The sequence below is a fragment of the Cicer arietinum genome, chromosome 3 (genome assembly GCF_000331145.2).
Source record: "Cicer arietinum cultivar CDC Frontier isolate Library 1 chromosome 3, Cicar.CDCFrontier_v2.0, whole genome shotgun sequence".
Classification (NCBI taxonomy): domain Eukaryota; kingdom Viridiplantae; phylum Streptophyta; class Magnoliopsida; order Fabales; family Fabaceae; genus Cicer; species Cicer arietinum.
In genome coordinates this window covers 58,801,129-58,821,246 of record NC_021162.2, presented here as the reverse complement: position 1 = coordinate 58,821,246, position 20,118 = coordinate 58,801,129, and the positions used below count along the sequence as shown (strand labels likewise).

Genomic DNA, 20,118 nt, shown 5'->3' with positions numbered 1-20,118 from the left:
GTTCCTTAACGTTTTTGCATTCTTCAACTCTATCATATTCTTCCCTGCTCAAAGCACACGTTAGAAATAAATGAGCTTTAGAGTTTAAGAGTACCTTAGCATTTGCATCTGTGTTGTTGGTTCTGATGATGTGATCCTCGTTTTCAACCACATACCACATGTTGTTATTTTGTGATATGAGAAATGGTCTCATCTTACCTTTCCAATGGTAGTAATCTGTGCCATCAAAATAGGGAGGTCTGTTGAATGATCCTCCTTTAGGAATATACTTAACTTTTGACATTTTTTTTTTTATCTTTTTCTCTTACACGGTTAGATTTAATTTTCTATACACAACTTTTATACTAGTTCACCCAATGAAGGCTACGTCCAGTCCTCACACACTTGTGAGATTTTACTAATGATCAAACCGATTAACCTCTCACAGAGGTTATTTTTTTGTATTCTTTAGCCTCACCAAGCTTACAACCTTGTTTCTTACAAGTTCCAACTATTTCCAAGTGTAACTCACGTAGAAATTACAAAGTGATATGAATATGGTTGTTTCTCTTTGCTTAAACACTTTCTAAAAAGATATTTCAAAGATCTAGTGTAGGATTATAGAAAGTATAAAGAGAAGATGGAAATTGCTCTTGATAGCTTTAAGATACTTGCTCTTTTTATGCAATGTTATTGTGTGTTGATGATGGAGAGCATATTGTCTTTTAGATAGACTTTGAGATGCCCTTTCCAAGTGATAAATGCTTTATGATCGTTGGGGTCTTCAATCAAAAAGTCCAAGGTCTTTCTTCATATTTACGGGATTGCCATCCAGCTGTCTTTGGACTGGTTCAGTCCATCCTTTTGCACGAGGTTCAAAACTCCTAGGAACTTGGTTATGAGCTGTCCTTTTCTTTTTCCTTTCTTCAAGACATGTAAGGGCTACATCTTTGTCTTGTTATCTACTGCCTTTTTGTAGGTTGATGTTGTGTCATTTTCAGCATGTGAGAGAGATGTGTTGGGTCACTTTCAATGATGTTGACCATAGACCCATCCTCTTACCTAGTACAATCCGTCCTCTTACCTATTCATTCTGCCTTATGACTTCTTTATATCAAATGCTTTATTTATTCATTCTTTAATATTGTTTTGTATTTTCTTAATGAATAAAAACCATTTTTGTTTCAGTGAGGACGAGTATTTTGTAACTTTGAAGCTTTATCCTCTTATGAGGTCATCCTCTCGTATTCCAATCCTCCAGATTTCAATCCGACTTTTCTACTTTTTGTCTTAATGATAAATAACCTGTTTTCTTATATGAATTCACTCAAAAGCACAGATTAGTCATTAACCACAATCATAATCTTTTATATAATTTTGTGATCATTAAACCTATTTGAGAGAGATTTTGTCTCAACACTTCCATCTTTCAATTGGGGTGATGACGATTACTCTAGATGATGTGTCATATCTTCTTCATATACCCATAACCAGTGCATTCTTTAGTGTTAATGTATTTAACAAAGATGACAGTGCAAATTTATTAGTTGAACTTCTTGGAGTTATTGATGCTTATGCTTATGCTTATGATGAGTTTAATGTCACGTGAACAACCATAGTTCGATTTAGTCGGTTACTTGAAGTATACCATCAGCGCTGTCGTGACAATATTGATAGATGACTACGAGAGCATTTCTATTATTTTTGGTTGGTTCCTTTACAGCGACAAGAGTGCCTTCGAAATTAGTGTTGTCTATCTAAAGTGCTTTCGAGACCTCAACTCAAGTGTGGAATATGCATGGGGTATTGCTGCTCTTGCTTACCTATATGACAATCTCCACGAAGCGGGTATGCATCAAACCAAAATGGTTTTTGGGTATCTAACACTCTTACAAGTAAACTCCATGGTTGATTATTTTGTTGATAATTTCTATTATTAATTCTGAAATAATGATATGTTATTATATATGTTCATGCTTGGGTCTATGAGCATTTCCCGACATTATGTGTAGATTGCTGTAGACCATCTCCTGGATATGTTGAGGACAATCCTATAACACTTCGATGGAAGTCAAAAAGGGATAAGGGTTTGGTTCTTCCATTTAGGAAAGCTCTTGATGAGATTGATGTTGATCAGGTATACTGGGCACCATACAAAGAGCATCGAGTGAAGCGACCGTTTGAGGATGTTTCTTTATTTAAAGGATGGATACGATTAGGTCCAAAGATGTATACACATCTTCTAGACATGGTATTGCATCATTACAGTTATGTCCAAACCATTCCTGGTTCCCCGTTAGAGATAGTAGGTCAGACAACCACAACATAGAATATAAACATAATGTTTACGCATTACGTTGTGCATGTAGTTGATACTGGCGCGGTTGTACAGAGACCTGTAAACTGCGCGAACCATTACATGGAGTGATTTCACATGATTTCTCATCCATACATCATTCATAGAAAACTATTTCATGTAGGTATTTCGATTGTAGAACCTGTTGATGATGGTCCATCTATTGTTGATATAACGATATGTGTATTCCAATTTATGACATAACTAAATTAATTAGTCATCTATTGTTTTAACAAAATTATTTAATGTATTTTTTAATGCAAGGTCGAGCAATACAAATTGCAGAAGAACTTATTGGTTGCCAATTGGTATTACCTGATGACATCGCACTTGTCAATGAATTAATTGTGATGTTGCAAACTTAGAGGGATGGTGGTAGAGATTGGACAAACGTAGTACTAGGGATGGGAATAGGCTAGGTCGTCCGACAGGGGCCTATGGCCTGGCCTACTTATGGCCTGACCTGGTCTGACCTGTTTAATAAAAAGGTCAGGCTCAGGCTGTTTTTAAAGCCTATTTATGTAAATAGGCCAGACTCAGGCTTGTAAAAAAGCCTATTAGGCCTGACAGGCCGGCCTATATATATTTTATATGTATTTCATTCTCTATTTTTTCTTCTTCTAATTTCCATTGCACTCACTCCAACAAACATGTATGAAAACAACATATTTTTTATAAAAACCGATATTATTTATTTGTTACTTTATATTTTATAAAAACCAATACTATTTATTTGTTATCTTTATATATATTATTAGTATATAAATTTAGAAACCCTAATTGTTTATTATTATTGAATATGAGTTTGTTTGAGAGGTAATATTCTGAGTTGTTTGAGAGGATTTGTTTAGAGGTAATATTTTGAGTTGTTTGAGAGATAATAATAGGTGCGTTTGTTTCAATAAAAAATTTATTCTTTTAAACCAAAAACTATTTTTTAGGGTTTAAAAGGTATTTGTTTCATATTTTTAAAAAATTATTTTGTTAGAAAAATCATTTTTTTTATTTAATATATATATATATATATATATATATACATATACACATTAGTATTGGTATATGGAGAATCATATAAATCGATATGTGTAGAGCATCATGTAGCTATAGATAATTGTTTATTTATTACCTTTATATATATATATAATATTATTACTAAATATGATGTTGCACGAGAGGATTTGTTTGAGAGGTAATAATCTGAGTTTGTTTGAGACCATTTGTTTGAGAGATAATAATAGGTGCTTTTGTTTTAATAAAAAATTTATTCTTTTAAACCAAAAATCATTTTTTAGGGTTTAAAGGGTGTTTGTTTCATTTTTTTTAAAAATTATTTTGTTAGAAAAATTATTTTTAATGTGAATAAGGCTTTTAATAGGCTTACAAGCCAGGCCATGATAGGCCGTAGGCCAGGCTCAGGCCGAAAAAAAAAAAAGCCTATCATAGGCCGTAGGCCAGGCTCAGGCCTCAAAAATTCATCGTAGGCCAGGCTCAGGCCTTTCAAAGCCTGGCCTGGCCTGACCTATTCTCACCCCTACGTAGTACTATGTCGTAGAAGAAATAAAGGGACTTATAAATTATGTATTATTTTGGGAATATTTTGGATTTGTATAATACTGATTTTTGAATGTTTATAACAACCATTATATTTGAATTCATAACGATATTAAATATCAACTATTCAGTTTACAATAGGTTCATTTATAGTGTGTAGAAATATCTGTAACCAATTTTTAATGCGACCATTGTAAATAAACTCTCTTTGTCGTGCTTCCTCGGTGCAATATTTTTTCCACAAATTACTTACTAGTGGAATAGGAGAATCTAACTTTAAGTTAACATGTTAAATTCAATAATTTATTAAACTGTAAAAAAATGTTGACAGAATAAAATTAAATATCACAATTAATACTTGTACGAAATGACAGTTCTTAACAAATACAATAACAATCATATGATGATTAGACATAGATGTTGGTGGTTGACTTCGAAGTGGAAAAAATGTTTATGATTGGTTAAGTGATAATAAGACGAAAACCTACATGAACTCAATTCATGTACAGTTACATGAATTCAGATCATGTAAACGTACGTGAACTCAATTCATGTATGTCTCACATACTTTGTTTAGATCACTTATACGTGAAATGAATTCACAAACGTTTACGAGATCTGAATTCACGTAAGTGTATCTGAATTGAGTTCACATAGGTGTTCGTGAATTCAGTTCACGAAGTGCCTTTGAATTCTTGAACTTCATTGAATACGTAAACTCAAATCACGCAGCCTTACGTGAACTAGATTTACATATTACCTGTGATTTCTTAAATTTAGTAACATGCGTGAATTCAGTTCACGTAAGGCTACATGAATTAAGTTTCCATACAATAAATTAATTACAACGTACGTGAACTCAGTTCATGTAAAATCTCCAGATTTTAAAGAAAAACGGAACTCAAACGCAAATCAAAAAGCATACATTGTTGGGTCACTTTAACCTCAATATAAAGAGGAAATTTATGGGTGTAAGTTATGAGTGAGTGGTGTGAGTTTTGAATGATTATGAGTTATGATGGACGAGTTATGAATGATTTTGTGATATATCGGTGAAAAAATTCTGATAATATTATTTTTGTATTTTGTTGTCTTCGTAACTATGAGTATTATTCTTTATCTAATATTCTTTTTGATCATTTATTTTTATTTTTATTTATTTTGATCTTTTATCTTTTATAAGTAGTGTATTTTAGCCTTTGTTACAATTAACAACATCCGACTAATGAAATCTCTTCTAACAATTGTCAATTATAATATTTAAAAAAAAAATCCATTTAACTCAGTTAAAAATTTGCACTTGAAAGAATTATTCTTGCATGCTTTGAAACATAAATAAACTCTTTGAAACGAATGATATTTATCAGAATTTATTGATTTAAAATTTAATTTTAATCATTCATGACAATAATTATACAAGTGATTGAGAGAGTTATAATGAGAAGACTTAAAATACGTCATTTATAAATGACCAAAATAAATTAAAAAAAAGAAGATAAAAGACTAAAATAAATATTTGACAAAAGATATAAATGATCAAAATTATATTTAAGTCTTATTATTATTATTATTATTATTATTATTATTATTATTATTATTATTATTATTATTATTATTATTATTATTAATGAATTATACAATTGAGTGATAGCAATTTCAATTATTTTGCGGTTTATAACCAAAATGATATTTGCAGCCTCTTTGCTTGTCAGACTATAATTAACATGCGTTTCGATCATTTTTATAAAAAAAAAAAATTAATATTCAGCTTGGCCGATAAGAATTATACAACTATTTTTCATTTGTAACCTTAGCATCAAGTTTTCAAAATCAAAGTGAAGGACTAATAAATCAGAAAGGTTGAAAACTAGAGGGAGCAAAATTGCTCATTTGAAACTAAAATCACAGAATTAATAAATTAGATGGACTAATAAGTACAATTACACCTATTAAAAATAGCTATGAATTGAATCTATAATCTTCACACCCTTTAATTTGATAATAAAACACATGGAAGTATAGAAAAATGTAACTCGAATCGGTTCATCTCGTCAAGAATCACAATTAACGCTATTATGAAAGCGTAATCAACGTTGGGATAAACTCTGACCATGTAATGGTCTTTACCAATTAAAGCATTCGTTAAAGTGAACTTTGGATGCATCTGCAATAACAATGCAAATATAATTAACTAAAGCAGAATATATAAAATAAAATAAGATGAGTTTAAATGAATAACCTGGGCAACAATATTGTTAGATTCACCGGCATAAACAATGCAAGATCGTTCGAACCAACTACCTTTGACCTTAAAATCACAAACATTTTCTTTTGTGTTACTAGCTAGAAAGACATCTAATTTGGTCTTACATGGGAATAAAGAGGATCGCGTCAATGTAAATATAAGATCTTTAGCATGTATGCTTTCACCCCTAAAAGCTTCCCACCGATCACTCATAGTCACTAACTGCATCAATAAAATAAAATTGAAAACTTTAATGGATTGAAAACTTGAAAGTAAAATAAAAAGAAAAAAAGAGAGAAAGAAAGTAGAATGACCTTCTTACGTAGGGTGAGGATGGGGTTACCGGCGGCATCAAAGAAGACACGGTAATCATGGGTTAGAATGGAACCTTTAACTTTGAGAACGATGTTGCCGTTAACATCAGTGACGGCGAAGTTTCCATGTGAAAAGGTCCCAACTTTTTTAACCAACGCAAGATCAAGTGGATATGGAGCACAATATTGAGAGCCGACTATTGCGGTTGGCGTTGGCGTCATCATCCGAACTGAGACTTTCTTATAAACTTGTTTGTTATATATATATATATATCCGAGGAAATAGTATTAAATAGGATATTTATTTATTTATTTTTTTCTGTCTGCGCGTGCGGGAGGAATAATGGTTTTGTTTTCAAGTTTCTTATTTAATATTACATAAACAAATTGTAGCTAGAGAACATAGCTTTTTTAATTCCTTATGTGTGTCACCGCCTGAACGCGTACTGCAAACATAGGAGATTATTGTAGTTGTGATCATTGAGGAAGAAATTTTTCTTGTTAAAGAAAATATATAATTGGACTGTTTTTGTTTCATTTTAAATAAAAATAATTTTTATTTTAAAAAATTAAAAGATTAATTTTTAGAGATTTGTCTAAAAATAAATTTTTAATTGTTTTTACTATTGTAAAAATAATTTTTTTAAATGATTTTTAGTCTGTTTGTATATAGTTTTATAAAAGATTTTTTAAATTACAAAATTATTATAAGAGACGTAACTTTTCTAAATATACTAATCTCTCTTATTCTCTCAGTCACGTCTCTTTTGAAATTTCTCAGTAATAATTTTTCATCCTTTGTTACTGAAGTGGATGTCTGACCTATTATCAACATCTATTTATTAAATGCAAATTTTTAGAAATTATTCGGTTTAGTGTCTTCTCATTTTGCAACAATTTTTCCATCACTGCCAAAGTTTTTCGCATTTTTTTTAGTTACCATTTTAATTGATATTTAAGTCTGTAAGAGGTTAAATCACATGTTTAAAACTGTTTATAAAGTAATTTACCATTAACTAAAATTTCAACTCGTAAACATGATAAATATGCTGTCATAGTTTGATTATCCATAATCATTAAGGCAATAGTCAATATTTTTGATAGAATATTTATTATGCTAGGTGTTAATATCTAAAATATTTGTTATAGAATTTACTATAACAGAACAATTTAAATATTTTAATTTGGGCACTGAATAAACATGCAAAAGCAAAAAATAGTTGTATCAACATATAAATAATATAAAGATAAAATGATTTAAATAAAAGGCATATAAACAACAACAAAAACATGTGGAAAAATCAAGAATGAGAAAAAAATTTACTTGACGAAAACTTAGATAAGAGTCGCATGGAAAGAGAAAAATAGTCACCGAGTACGTGAAGGAAAAAACATACTTAATGAACTAATGTAAGATAACTACATCATTTTATCTCATTATTGAATTAGGTTTAATATTTTTTAATTTTGTACTATCTTTCTTTTTCATATATCGCAAGAGACAAATGTGAAAAATTATTATTTTTAGACTAAAAAAGATTTTTTTTTAACAAAATAATTTAAAAAAAAATCTAAAATAAATACCGTTCAACAATAAAAATTAATTTTCGGTTTAAAAAAATAAATTTTTTTCATGAAACAAATGCACCCTAAACCTAGTCTGAATCAATTATATGGTCTACGCGTAGTGACTAGCGACATACTCCACTATGCAATTAATTACTTTAGTTTCTGTGATGTAAAAAAATTTACAAGAAAATTGTGATTAATTATGTGAATTTTTTTATAGATAACTATAGTAAAAATTAAATATTATTAACAATTTAATGGTTATGATTAATTGTCTCTCTTATCCACAACATTGTTAGGAGTGTACATGGATACGGTAAATCCGCAAACCCAATCACTTAATCCAATTCATTTGACATTTTAATCTTACCTATTAAGTTCAGGTCTAACATGAACTAACTAATTGAAACCCAATTATGTTTGGTTCGAATATTAGATTTAACTTTTTGAATGAACCCGTAAATCCAACCCATTGAGTGACATATATTTTTATTTATTTTTTTACTATTGATGTATAGTTAAAATTTAGTTGTTGGACTATAATTGAGAATTTGTTGCTAATTTAGTTAATTTAAGTGTTTTGTTGGATTGTGGAAGTATTTAAAGTATTAAATGATATATTACGATATAATTTCATTATTTTTTAAATATTCAAGTATTTAAATTTAATTATATTTTTAAAAATAAAAACAAACATTTTTTTTTATTACCTGTAAATCCAACTCAACCCACTCATAATCGGGTTGGTTTGATTCAATAGAAAACTTTTAGGTTGAGAGCTTAATCAATTTAAATAAAATTGATCGATTTAGATATTAGATTTGACAAAAAAACGACTCAATTTAACCGGTACACACCTCTACCTTTTGTGTTTTGTTTTTTCTTGCCTTGGTAACTATGGGACCTAATATTTGATTTAGTTTTTTATCTTTGTTTTGATATTTTATTTTTTATAAATAGTATATTATAAGTGGTGTATTTTATTTTTTATTACAATCATAATAAAAGTTATAACAATATCCGATCATTGAAAATCGTTCTAATAATTATCAATATATATATATATATATATATATATATATATATATAATGTTCTTTTAAAAAAATTCATTTATATATATATATATAATGTTTTTTTAAAAAATTCATTTAATTCAATTAAAAATTTGGACTTAAAAAAAAAAAAATCTTCTTACATACTTTAAAACATATATGATACTTATTAGATGTTACTGTATTTTTATATCATGCTTATTAAAATTGAATACATAACATTACAACGAATCCAAAATTTGATATTAATCGCTCACGACGATAACTATACAATTATTTAAAAAAGTTATGAAGAAAATGATTAAAATTTATAAATTATAAAAAATAAATAATCAAAATAAATTAAAAAATAAGAATAACCAAAATGATATGTGGTCTTTGCTTGTCAGACTATAATTAACATGCGTTGCAATCAGTTTTATGAAAAAGAAATTAATATTCAGCTTGGCCGATAAGAATTAGACAAATATTTCTCATTTGCCACGTTGTATCAACTTTTCAAAATCAATGCGAATGACTAACAGATCAGAAATAGAAAAAAATTAGGGGAAGCAAAATTGGTCATTTGAAACTAAAAACAACATAATTACAAAATTAATAAATAGATCGACTAATAAGCACAATCACACCTATTGAAACTAGGAATGAATTGAGTCTATAATCTGCCCCACCCTTTAATTTACTAATACAATACATTGAAATATAGAACTATATAACTTTCCTTTAATCGCTAGCTTCATCATCGTTAATCTCGTCAAGAATTACAATTAATGCTACTATGAAAGCGTAATCAACATTGGGATAAACCGTGACCATGAAATGGTCTTTACCAATTAAAAGACTCTTTACAGTGTGCTTTTTGTGCATCTGCAATAGCAATGAAAATATAATTAATTACTAATTAATTAAATCAGAATATATAAAATAAAATAAGACGAGTTTAAATGAATTACCTGTGCAACAACATTGTTAGATTCACCGGCATAAACAATGCAAGATCGTTCGAACCAACTACCTTTGACCTTAAAATCACATACATTTTCTTTTGTGTTACTAGCTAGAAAGACATCTAATTTGGTCTTAAATTGGATTAAGGAGGATCGCTTCAATGTAAATATAAGATCTTTAGCATTTGTGCTTTCACCCCTATAAGCTTCCCACCGATCATGCATAGTCACTATCTGCATTAATAATATTGAAACATTCAACTACATTTTATTGTATTCATTGGCCCATATTGGGGTATATGAACTCTAATGGATTGCCCAATTGAGCTATATTAGCAAAACAATGATTATTAGATAAGTAATTTGTTTAATAGTAAACATACATATAAATTTTGAGCATTCAGGTTAATATATAAAAAGTTTTTACACTATTAAAGAGTTGAGTCTATCAAATAAAAGAAGTTTTATAACAAGAGAATGATATTATTAAATTTTGACTAAATATTCAGGTGTCGCTTAAATAATTTTTAATCATCCTCTTCAATTATAGTTATAAATGATTTTTTCATTTTCAATATTAATAAAATATCTGTGTGTTGATAATACTTCTTTAATAAATATTTAAGCATTCAACATCTTCTTGTCGATTGGAAGATTAAAAACACGAAAGTAATTTAAAAAAATAAGAGAGAAAGAAAGTAGAATTACCTTCCGGCGTAGGGTGACGATGGGGTAACCGGCGGCATCAACCAAGACACGGCGATCACGGAGGGTTAAAAGAGAACCTTTGACTTTGAAAACGATGTTGCCGTTAACATCAGTGACGGCAAAGTTTCCGTCTGAAATGGTCATAACTTTTTTCACCACCGCAAGATCCAGTGGATATGGAGCACAATATTGAGGGCCGAATATTACGGTTGGGAGTGGCGGCATCATAGGAGCTGAGGACGGTTGCGGTTGATTATAAGGATAAGCCATAATGATTGTGATTAATTTCCCCTTTTCTTATAAACTTGTTCCTTATTTTTCTATGTAAATCTCAGGAATAGTATTAAATAGGATCTTTATTTCTTTTCTTTATGCGTGTGAGGAATAATAATGGGTTTGTGTTGAAGTTTCTTATATAATACGCTGATTTGTTTAAAATAAATAAATTCTACCTAGAAGGTACTTAATTTTGTAGAAATGGTTTGAATCCGTAGTCATTTTAGTCCTTTATTAAAAAACAAAAAAAAAAAACTCAAATTAATCTTTTATTTATTAAAATAATTTTAAAAAAAATACAATTTATTATAATAAAAGTATATAATTTAATATCAAAATAATTTATTATTTTTATAATATTATAAACTAAATTGACAGATAATACTATATTATTGGTATGGTACAAGATACTGGTATGAATGAAAATAGCTTTCAGAGTTTCTTATGTTAGACCGGCTGAACGCGTAGCGTAAAGATAAGAGATTATTATAGTGGTAATCATCCCGAAGAAATTGTTCTTGTAAATAAATAAATAAATATACCAAAGAAATGGTCAACAAGCAGTTCATTATGATTAAGTCTTGGATCAATTATATGGGTACCGTATCGACACACTCCAATCAGTAATTAATTACTTTAATTTTCGTTATATAAATAGTTCTGCGCGTAACTTACAATTAATTATGTGAATAGTTTTATAATAATTATAGTAAAAATTAAACATTATAAATAATTTGATTTAATTGACTACAATGATTTTGACTGAGAATGCAGTCAATCATTATCTTCATGTACTTTTTGATGTCTATGAACTTCTATTGCAGATTAAAACCTCATAAAAAATTCCAAGTCACTTTGAGGAAGTTTTTGTAAATAATATGGATGAAGTTGAAGTTTTCAATTGAAACTATGTGAAACTTTGTATGTGTTTACAAAGTGAATAGAAATTATTTTGTAAACTTTTGAAATAACTTAGAATACTAAAATATTTACAAAACGTTTAAGCAACTTTCTTCAAATGAGATTTCATTAAAATATAAACTATAATATAGACTTAACACGTGATCCAACTCCGACTCATGACATTCAAGGACTTGTGAATAATTCAAATATTTCTCAAATTTTCATCGTTTACTTGTTACTTAGAAAACACCACCTCCAACATAGTGAACATAAAACTCATTAACATAAACAATTTTAGATGTTTCTCAGTCATGCTGATGTGCTAAGCATGGAAAATCCTCTCAATAAATTATACCTCAATTTAATAAAATATTATTTTTTCGTAAACTATACTCAAATACTTCTTCTACATCTAACCTCAAATCTTTCGATCAATTTAAGTCACTAGACGTAATTAATCTAATGACTTGTGTTCTACGTAACAAATAAGTCAAAACATAGTATATATGTGATCAAAATATATGAGTAATCATTTACTCTATTCACACAATTAAACATGCATTTAACATAAGAATCATATTTAGAAGCAAAGTTCCAGAAAAAATATGTTATATTTAAGCTTTCAAATGCAATTAGTTTCATTCAAAACTAATCTATATAACACATATTATGGTATTCTAATGTCAACAACATTACATAATAATCTTATGACAGAGCTGTGCTTAAAATACTACAGAGCTATTTTTATATTTAGTAAAATCATAAACTTTAACATGATAAAATTACTATATTTCTTCTTTCAGATCCAACTGATTTTACTCAAAAATGAGTTTCTTAGCTCAAGATATAGATATTTCAAGATGACTAATGCAAAACAACTTACAAAACAGAACACTCCACTTCATAAAATCAAGAAAATTTGTAAAATTAGTATAAACTTGTAAAAAAATTACAGTAACAAAGTATTAGGAATAAGCTTTCAATTCCAATTGGTTTCACACTAAACCGATATTTATTACTTTTGTTATGTCGATTTTAACTCAGCTATGTCATAATCTTTTTCTATAGAAAACACTACAACTTTGACAATTTAATTTAAATATCAAACAATGTCAAATTTGAATAAACGACAATGTTTTGGAAAGCTTAAGATGTATAGTTTATAACTATAATTGTTATTATGCATAATAGGCATTCAATTAATGCAATTTAATTAAATAAGATATATAGGTACAAAACCAAAACAACAAATTTTTCCAACTTGTAACTCAATTTTCTTTATCAATTATCAACGAGAATTAGTGAAACCAGTATCTATTTCAAAGATAATGAAGTCTAGTTTCTAATGTAACAAAAATCAACTCCATACACTATATATGGAGAAATACATCCATACGGGTTTAGAGACAACATTATACTATTTTCATTTCAAGTTTTATATTGTCAAATTCATTTGCCACACTAAGTAAAATACATTCAAAATTCAACATAAAAACCAAATAATTACAAATACTAAACAATTATCATCTCATCACCAACCTAACCACAACACTCAACAATCATAACAAAAAACATCTCTTCATAGTATTTATCACAAACACCTATCATGCATTCTTAATAATCAATGTACTAAATCAAATAAGATTATCAGAACACCGTATGAAGAAAATCATGAACATTTCTTAGCAACATGAAATCAAGAACTCTAAACACACTTAAAAGATATTTTAAGAGGGTTTTTTTTATTTTTTTATTTTTTTATTTTATTATGTTACCTTGATTCTTCAATATAGAAAGGTTACTTCTAACTTCATCTTCTTCCCTTGAACCCTAGCTTAGGTTCTAATTGCTTTTCTCCAAGACGCTTCAATGTTTATTCTAAATTCTTCATTCATGATTAAGACTCCAACTCCTTTCAAGGGTGAATTATAATGTCTTCAAGCTCTTTTTTCTTTCCTTCTCATGATAAACCTCTTTCTCTCTCTTACCTCTTTACTTTCTTCTTCTTTCTCTCTTTTCTCTCCTTGTTTTTTCTTCCTTTCACGCTCATCTCTCTTTTCATTCTCCATAGATGATTTCTATTTAGTAGGAGAGAAGTAAAAAATGAAACACATGCGTGCCTTTTTTTATTAAAAGGTCAACTTACATGTTTGCATTTAGTGGGACATGGGAGAGAGAAAATGAAAAAAAATCATTAATAGACTTCGTTTATTTTCGTTAGTCACCCATGTCCTACTATTCATCATTTCCCTTCTCCCTATTTTGATTCTTAATAATATTCTCTTTTTTTCATCTATTACTCTAGTGGTCAAAGAAAGTGGGTGGTTTCCTTGCATGCAATTCTATGGATCTAGCTGTGCGGTGGAGTGTGGTGTGAATTTCTAATTCTATCCCTCATAACCCAACTAATGACAAAGTTACCCTTATTACAAATTGGAATATTTAGGATTTTGAGGTTAGAATGCTCTTTAGTTCCTCTAATTCTATCTTAAATCCTTTAATGCTTCACTACTTATATTTTATAATTATATACATATAATCTTGTGATAATATCAAAATAACACAGCTACTTACTTTTAAATAATAGTTTTAAATAATAAATTTAAGAAATAATAATAATAACAACAACAACAACAACAACAATAATAATAATAATAATAATAATAATAATAATAATAATAATAATAATGACGACGACAATAAAATGAAACTTAGCCGTCGTTCTCATTTTTTTCTATTGTTTTCTTTTTTTCTTTTCTTCATTTAGGAAGGGTGATTTAGGACCAATAAATTATTTTCTTTCTTCTCTATTATTTAAATAAATGATTTTCAGATATATTTAGTTTACTTTTCCGTGATTTTGTCGTCTTAGTGCGACATTATTTTTGATTTCTTATCTTCGAGTAATATTTTGATTTTTCGTTTTGGTGCAACATTAATTTGGTTTAAATTGATAAATTAGTTTCGATATGTGCAAATTTAATCAGTGACTTTGGCGTCTTCAGTGTTACAACTTCGAAGACTTTGTCATATTTCAAATATTTCAATCTTATCATATTTTTAGATTTTCTCTATTATTTGTAGGCATTTTACCGTTTTATACTATTAATTTGGATGTTGTGAGTTTTTTCTTCCGCAAATTCATTATTTTTTGTTTTAGTTATTCTAAATTTATTGTTTTTGATTGTTGTATTTTTTCTTTTTTATCAATTTGAATAATTTAATACAGTTAAAAAAAATAATGATGATAATAATAATTAGTGATACAAATTAGGGGTGTTACAGTATATTTTTGATGGTCCAATATTTGCTCGATTATATAATATGCGTACAATATAATTCTATGAACAAGATTCACTTTCTTGCAGATTTAAGAAATTGTCTCTTCCTAGGTGTGGCAAGCGCATACACATGTATGGCTTTCATGGAATTGAGAAAGCTCATATTTTTCTTGCTATGATAGTTTGAAAGTAACTTTTGCATTACATCCTTCTCTTGTAAGACTTCTTCTCCTAGCCTTAATAGTGATTCACTTTCTTTTTCAATTACTTCTTTCACTAGTTTGTAACCTTCTTTTGAACAAACAAAGCACTTTCAATGTTGCATACCCTTTTTGTTTTTACTTTTGGATGAACAACTAACGATAAATCCAACATTATGTCCATATCTTTTATAAAATTGTTCACCCTCTTCTATTTAGCATAAATAATTTAAATGCTCATTTACCTGTGGCACAATATTGTTGTTTGTGTTACCAAGTCCAAATTCACCATCGTGATTCGGACTCAAGCTTTAACCAAGAGTGAAAAAACATACAAAGTATCAAACATTGTATGTAATTTCTAAAAATTGAAATCACAAATAATGCAATGCATAATGATTGGTTAATTTTTTTTTATTCTGATGCATTTTTTTCTTTCTTCTGATAATTCTTCGAACCAAATATTATTTTTTAACTTTTCTTGATGTCCAAATAGAGACTAACTAGAGATAAAAGATAGTTTAAGGATTTTTTTAATAGGTTTTAATAGTTTAGATACAAAATATTTTAGAGATTATTTTTTAAATATTTTCTAAAACAGTATAAATTGTATTGCGCTTAATATCATAGTAAAAATGATTTTTTTAAATTAGTTATAGAAAATAATTTTTTTAAAAACCAATAAAAATATAAATGAAAAAAAACCCGTTAAAAATAGTTTCTCATTCTAAACAAATTTTAAATTAATTTTTTTTTTATAAAATGTAAAATAAAGATAAATTTTTTCAAAAGTGATTGATACTTAAAAAAAATAATTACTACAAGAAAATCAACTTCTAGACAACGTTTGTCACTAAAAGCCTAAAATTGTAGATAAAAGTTAGTAATATTTTGAGTGACACTCGTATCCACCGTCAACTTTAAGAGGGCGGTTTGCTATGCTTTGAGGACTGTCACTACATCATACATGTTTTTGATTTCTACCAACAATAGTGACTGTCAATAAAAACTAGATAAAAATAAATAAAGAATTGATCTAATTCTACGGTATTGTCTGTCACTAAAAACTAGATAAATATAAATAAAGAATTGATTTATTCCTACGGAATTGTCTGTCACTAAAACTTATTATTATTTATTAAATTAAATTTATTTTATCTCCCTACTAACTGTAATTCTAAAATAATTATTGAAACCAATCAATTAAATTTAAATTTCTAATTTATTTTTATTAATTAATGCCATTGAAACATACAATAAAATATAATTTAATTTTACTAATTCTAATAAAACATACAATAAATAGTTATTTTTCTCTAAAAGATTCAATAAACTTTCAACATAAGACATAATGAGTTTCTTAACATTTATTATGATAAACTACAAACTAATTTCATAAAGAACAATAATCATCTTCCTAACCAAAATATTTGATGGTAGAACAATATTTATTTACTTGAGATGAAAAATGATTTGAAATTTAATTTTTATGATTTTGTGTGACGACGAACGAAATTGAACAAAATTGGATGAACAAAATCAAATCCAAAAGAGAAGAAGAACCATTTGAGAGAAGATGAACGAGTATACGATTTGAGAGAAGAAAAGCTAAAATGAATCGAAGAAAGTCGAATAGCTACAAGAGAGAAGAAGTGAATAACTGAATATGCTTTATTGTTATGAGAGAAATCCGATTGAACAAAAAGATTGAAGAAAAATATAAATCGAAGAAGAAAGTCAAAGAAAATTAAATAGTTACTAGAGAAGCAAAACGATTTCTGAGAGAGAAAATAGAAAAACGATTTTATAGAGAAGCAAGGGAAATGATTTTATTGAAACATGAGAGAAATAAAAAAAAAAAAAAGAGAAAACATTTTTACAGGAGAATAAAAAAGTGACACTTTAACTGTAGTTAAAAGTAACTTTAGTGAAGATAAAAAAACATCAAAAAAAAATTTGAGTGTTACGATACATATATATATATATATTTTATAGTGAATAATAATAAAAGTAAATAAATAAATAAAATAACATTTTCATTTTTGAAATTTTAAACATCAATTTAAAATCTTAATTTTATAAAATATAAAATTATTCTCTTAAGTTATTTAATTTTTAAATATGAAGACGTTTGCTCAAATTATCTAACATCATTTAAAGTAGTCTCAAATTTTCTTATCATAATAATTTGTGAAAACAATACATTATAAGATTTGAGAGAATAGTATGATATTTCATAAAACCCAAAATCCAAAATGGTGGTTTAGGTAACAAAGCGGTCGTTTATCTGAGTACATTCAGCCGCACTCCTCCGTTCCCATTGTGGCTTCACAAACTCGATTCCTCATCTCTCTCGACTCCTCCATTGTTAGTATGTTAATAGGTAATGTTAGGTTTTTGTTGTTGTTGAAATGTTCAAATTTAAATAGGTTATGTTAGATTGTTTGGATGTTGTTGTTGTTAGATTGTAATTGCCATAATCTTGAGATCGTGTTTGTGTTATTGTTGGGTATTTTTAATTAAATTGATTTCTTGAGTTGCTAGGTATCATGAAATTGTGTATTTTGAAATGTGTTATTGTTGATTTCTTGAAAGTTAAAATTGTGGTGTCTTGAATTAATATTCACACACTTCTCTGTTCCTCAACAAATCCAAAAATGGTGAGAAACCCTTTATCCAAAACTGCAAACAAATACCTACGAAAATTCAGAAAATGGCCACACTCACCTTACAAGACAACATGGCACCACACCTTTGGTGAACAACAAGCTATGCAAATTCTCAAACAAGCAACATTTCAAATGAATTCAACCCAACAACAATCTCAAACACAAATCAACAACAACCCTTTTCTTCTTTCTGCTCTCATTGCTCTGTAGGAAGAGAGAGTTTCTCAAGATGGTTCCAAATATTTTGTCGAAGAGTCAGCATATGAAAATCCGTCTCGAGGAATCAACTTTTCGGGTTTTGATTAAGGCGTTGTGTAGAATTAAGTGGGTTGATTATACTATTAAGATAATGAATTGTATGATTGAAGATGGTTATAGTTTGGATGATAAGATATGTTCTTTGATAATATTGTCGTTGTGCGAACAAGAAGATTTGACTAGTGTTGAGGCTTTGGTTGTTTGGGGAAATTTGAGGAAACTAGGGTTTTGTCCAGGTATAATGGATTGTACCAATATGATTAAACCTGATATTGGTACAATCAGTTGAAGGAAGGGAAGGGTAAGGATGCTTTGGAAATTCTGAATCAGTTGAAAGAAGATGCAATTAAACCTGATATTGTTTGTTACACTTTTGTTATGAGTGGATTTGTTAAAGAAGATGATTATGTGAAGTTAGATGAACTATTTGATGAAATCCTTGTATTGGGACTCATTCCTGATGTTTATACTTACAATGTGTATATAAATGGTTTGTGTATGCAGAATAATGTTGATGAGGCACTTAGGATTGTTGTTTCAATGGAAAAATTAGGATGCTGACCAAATGTGGTTACTTACAATACTTTATTGGGTGCATTGTGTATGAAAGGGGATTTAGGTAAAGCAAAGAGGGTATTGAAGGAAATGGGGTTGAAGAGTGTTGAACTAAACTTGCATTCATATAGGATCATGCTTGATGGTTTGGTTGGTAAAGTGAGATTGGTGAAGCATGTGTTTGTTGGAGGAAATGTCGGAGAAATGTTTTTATCCTAGATCTTCAACATTTGATAGTATTCTACTTCATTTGTGCCAAAAGGGTTTGATTGGTGATGCAACTGTATTGATGAATAAAATTGTTGCTAAAAGTTTTGTTCCGGGAGCTAAGGTTTGGGAAGCAATGCTTCTTAACTCAGGTTCTGAGCTTACCTATTCAGAAACCATATTTGTTGGATTGTTGAGCCCACAATAAACTCAGTTTTGGGTTTTGGATTGACTTATTTTAGCTTATTTACTAAAATAAACACTTGTGATATTGTTTATGGGAGTTTATAAAAACAGTTTATGAAATGTCTATAAGTTGTTTTCAACTTATATTTTCATAAACTCTATGATAGTTTATGAAAATAGTTTATAGGATAAACACTTATACTATTAACTTTCAATTAAGTTATTTGAGTGGCAATGTGTTAGACTTAATTTGGAAGTGTATTGAATCTCATTCTTTATAGTTAACAAAGTAGAGACTTGGAATCTTCAACTAGGATCTGAAAAACAGAATCACCAATTGTTGTTAATCACGTTTTTTCTTCATAATGTATATTTGAGTATATTTATGTGGCTTATTTTTAAAACCTAGGATTATCCACACCCATACACAGTAAAATTGACTAATATAATTTAGAAATTAAAAACGAAATCTGGTGTACAACTAAAGCCATTAAGATAATCATTTTACATTGGATGGCAATTTAAGTGTTAAGTAGCATAACTTAGTGCTGCTTAAGGTTATTTGCATATTTATAGAGAAAGTAATTGTTATACTGATAAAGTTTCTTACAATTTTCTAGTAAAATTTATATCTGGGGGTTTTTTACCACCAAATTTTATTTTAGATAACTTTTACCACCATATCACACTTCTCTAGAAACACATTGTCATTAAATTGTAAACATTTTGTACAAAACAGGTGTTATTTACCACAATAATTCACTTGCAATGTGGTTTCTGCTTTTCAATCTGTTAAGTGTGGATTAGATTTGAAGTTATCTCATATATACCATCTGCAATTACCTTAAATATTGACTAGTT

General features: G+C 28.3%; 3 protein-coding genes and 1 pseudogene across 3 annotated transcripts; 2 read left to right on the top strand and 2 right to left on the bottom strand.

Annotated features, from left to right (window-relative positions):
• The first annotated feature begins 1,420 nt into the window (after positions 1 to 1,420).
• Positions 1,421 to 2,407, top strand: LOC140919834 (protein MAINTENANCE OF MERISTEMS-like). The gene is made up of 4 exons (XM_073366492.1): positions 1,421 to 1,584; positions 1,703 to 1,827; positions 1,992 to 2,288; positions 2,349 to 2,407. Exons 1-4 carry the CDS (start codon positions 1,421 to 1,423, stop codon positions 2,405 to 2,407), a joined length of 645 nt encoding a protein of 214 aa, XP_073222593.1.
• Positions 2,408 to 5,775: 3,368 nt separating this feature from the next.
• On the bottom strand, positions 5,776 to 6,699 carry LOC101492951 (protein LURP-one-related 15-like). The gene is made up of 3 exons (XM_012713606.3): positions 6,446 to 6,699; positions 6,126 to 6,353; positions 5,776 to 6,050 (listed from the first exon to the last, which is right to left on the bottom strand). The coding sequence occupies exons 1-3, from the start codon at positions 6,668 to 6,670 to the stop codon at positions 5,877 to 5,879; spliced, it is 627 nt and encodes a 208-aa protein (XP_012569060.1). The 5' UTR covers positions 6,671 to 6,699; the 3' UTR covers positions 5,776 to 5,876.
• Positions 6,700 to 9,609: 2,910 nt separating this feature from the next.
• On the bottom strand, positions 9,610 to 11,123 carry LOC105851078 (protein LURP-one-related 10-like). The gene is made up of 3 exons (XM_012713589.3): positions 10,723 to 11,123; positions 10,021 to 10,248; positions 9,610 to 9,934 (listed from the first exon to the last, which is right to left on the bottom strand). The coding sequence occupies exons 1-3, from the start codon at positions 10,990 to 10,992 to the stop codon at positions 9,791 to 9,793; spliced, it is 642 nt and encodes a 213-aa protein (XP_012569043.1). The 5' UTR covers positions 10,993 to 11,123; the 3' UTR covers positions 9,610 to 9,790.
• Positions 11,124 to 18,187: 7,064 nt separating this feature from the next.
• Positions 18,188 to 19,560, top strand: LOC101492620 (uncharacterized; annotated as a pseudogene).
• Positions 19,561 to 20,118: the final 558 nt, after the last annotated feature.

Excerpts from the sequence above, each read along its gene's own strand:
- LOC101492951 (XM_012713606.3), bottom strand. The coding sequence starts at position 6,670 with ATGATGACGCCAACGCCAACCGCAATAGTCGGCTCTCAATATTGTGCT. Across the intron at positions 6,354-6,445 it reads TCCTCACCCTACGTAAGAAG|TTAGTGACTATGAGTGATCG; the intron begins GTCATTCTACTT and ends TTATTGATGCAG. Across the intron at positions 6,051-6,125 it reads CTAACAATATTGTTGCCCAG|ATGCATCCAAAGTTCACTTT; the intron begins GTTATTCATTTA and ends TTGTTATTGCAG.
- LOC140919834 (XM_073366492.1), top strand. The coding sequence starts at position 1,421 with ATGACGATTACTCTAGATGATGTGTCATATCTTCTTCATATACCCATA. Across the intron at positions 1,828-1,991 it reads TGACAATCTCCACGAAGCGG|ATTGCTGTAGACCATCTCCT; the intron begins GTATGCATCAAA and ends CATTATGTGTAG. Across the intron at positions 2,289-2,348 it reads TTCCCCGTTAGAGATAGTAG|TTGATACTGGCGCGGTTGTA; the intron begins GTCAGACAACCA and ends TTGTGCATGTAG.
- LOC105851078 (XM_012713589.3), bottom strand. The coding sequence starts at position 10,992 with ATGGCTTATCCTTATAATCAACCGCAACCGTCCTCAGCTCCTATGATG. Across the intron at positions 10,249-10,722 it reads TCGTCACCCTACGCCGGAAG|ATAGTGACTATGCATGATCG; the intron begins GTAATTCTACTT and ends TTATTAATGCAG. Across the intron at positions 9,935-10,020 it reads CTAACAATGTTGTTGCACAG|ATGCACAAAAAGCACACTGT; the intron begins GTAATTCATTTA and ends TTGCTATTGCAG.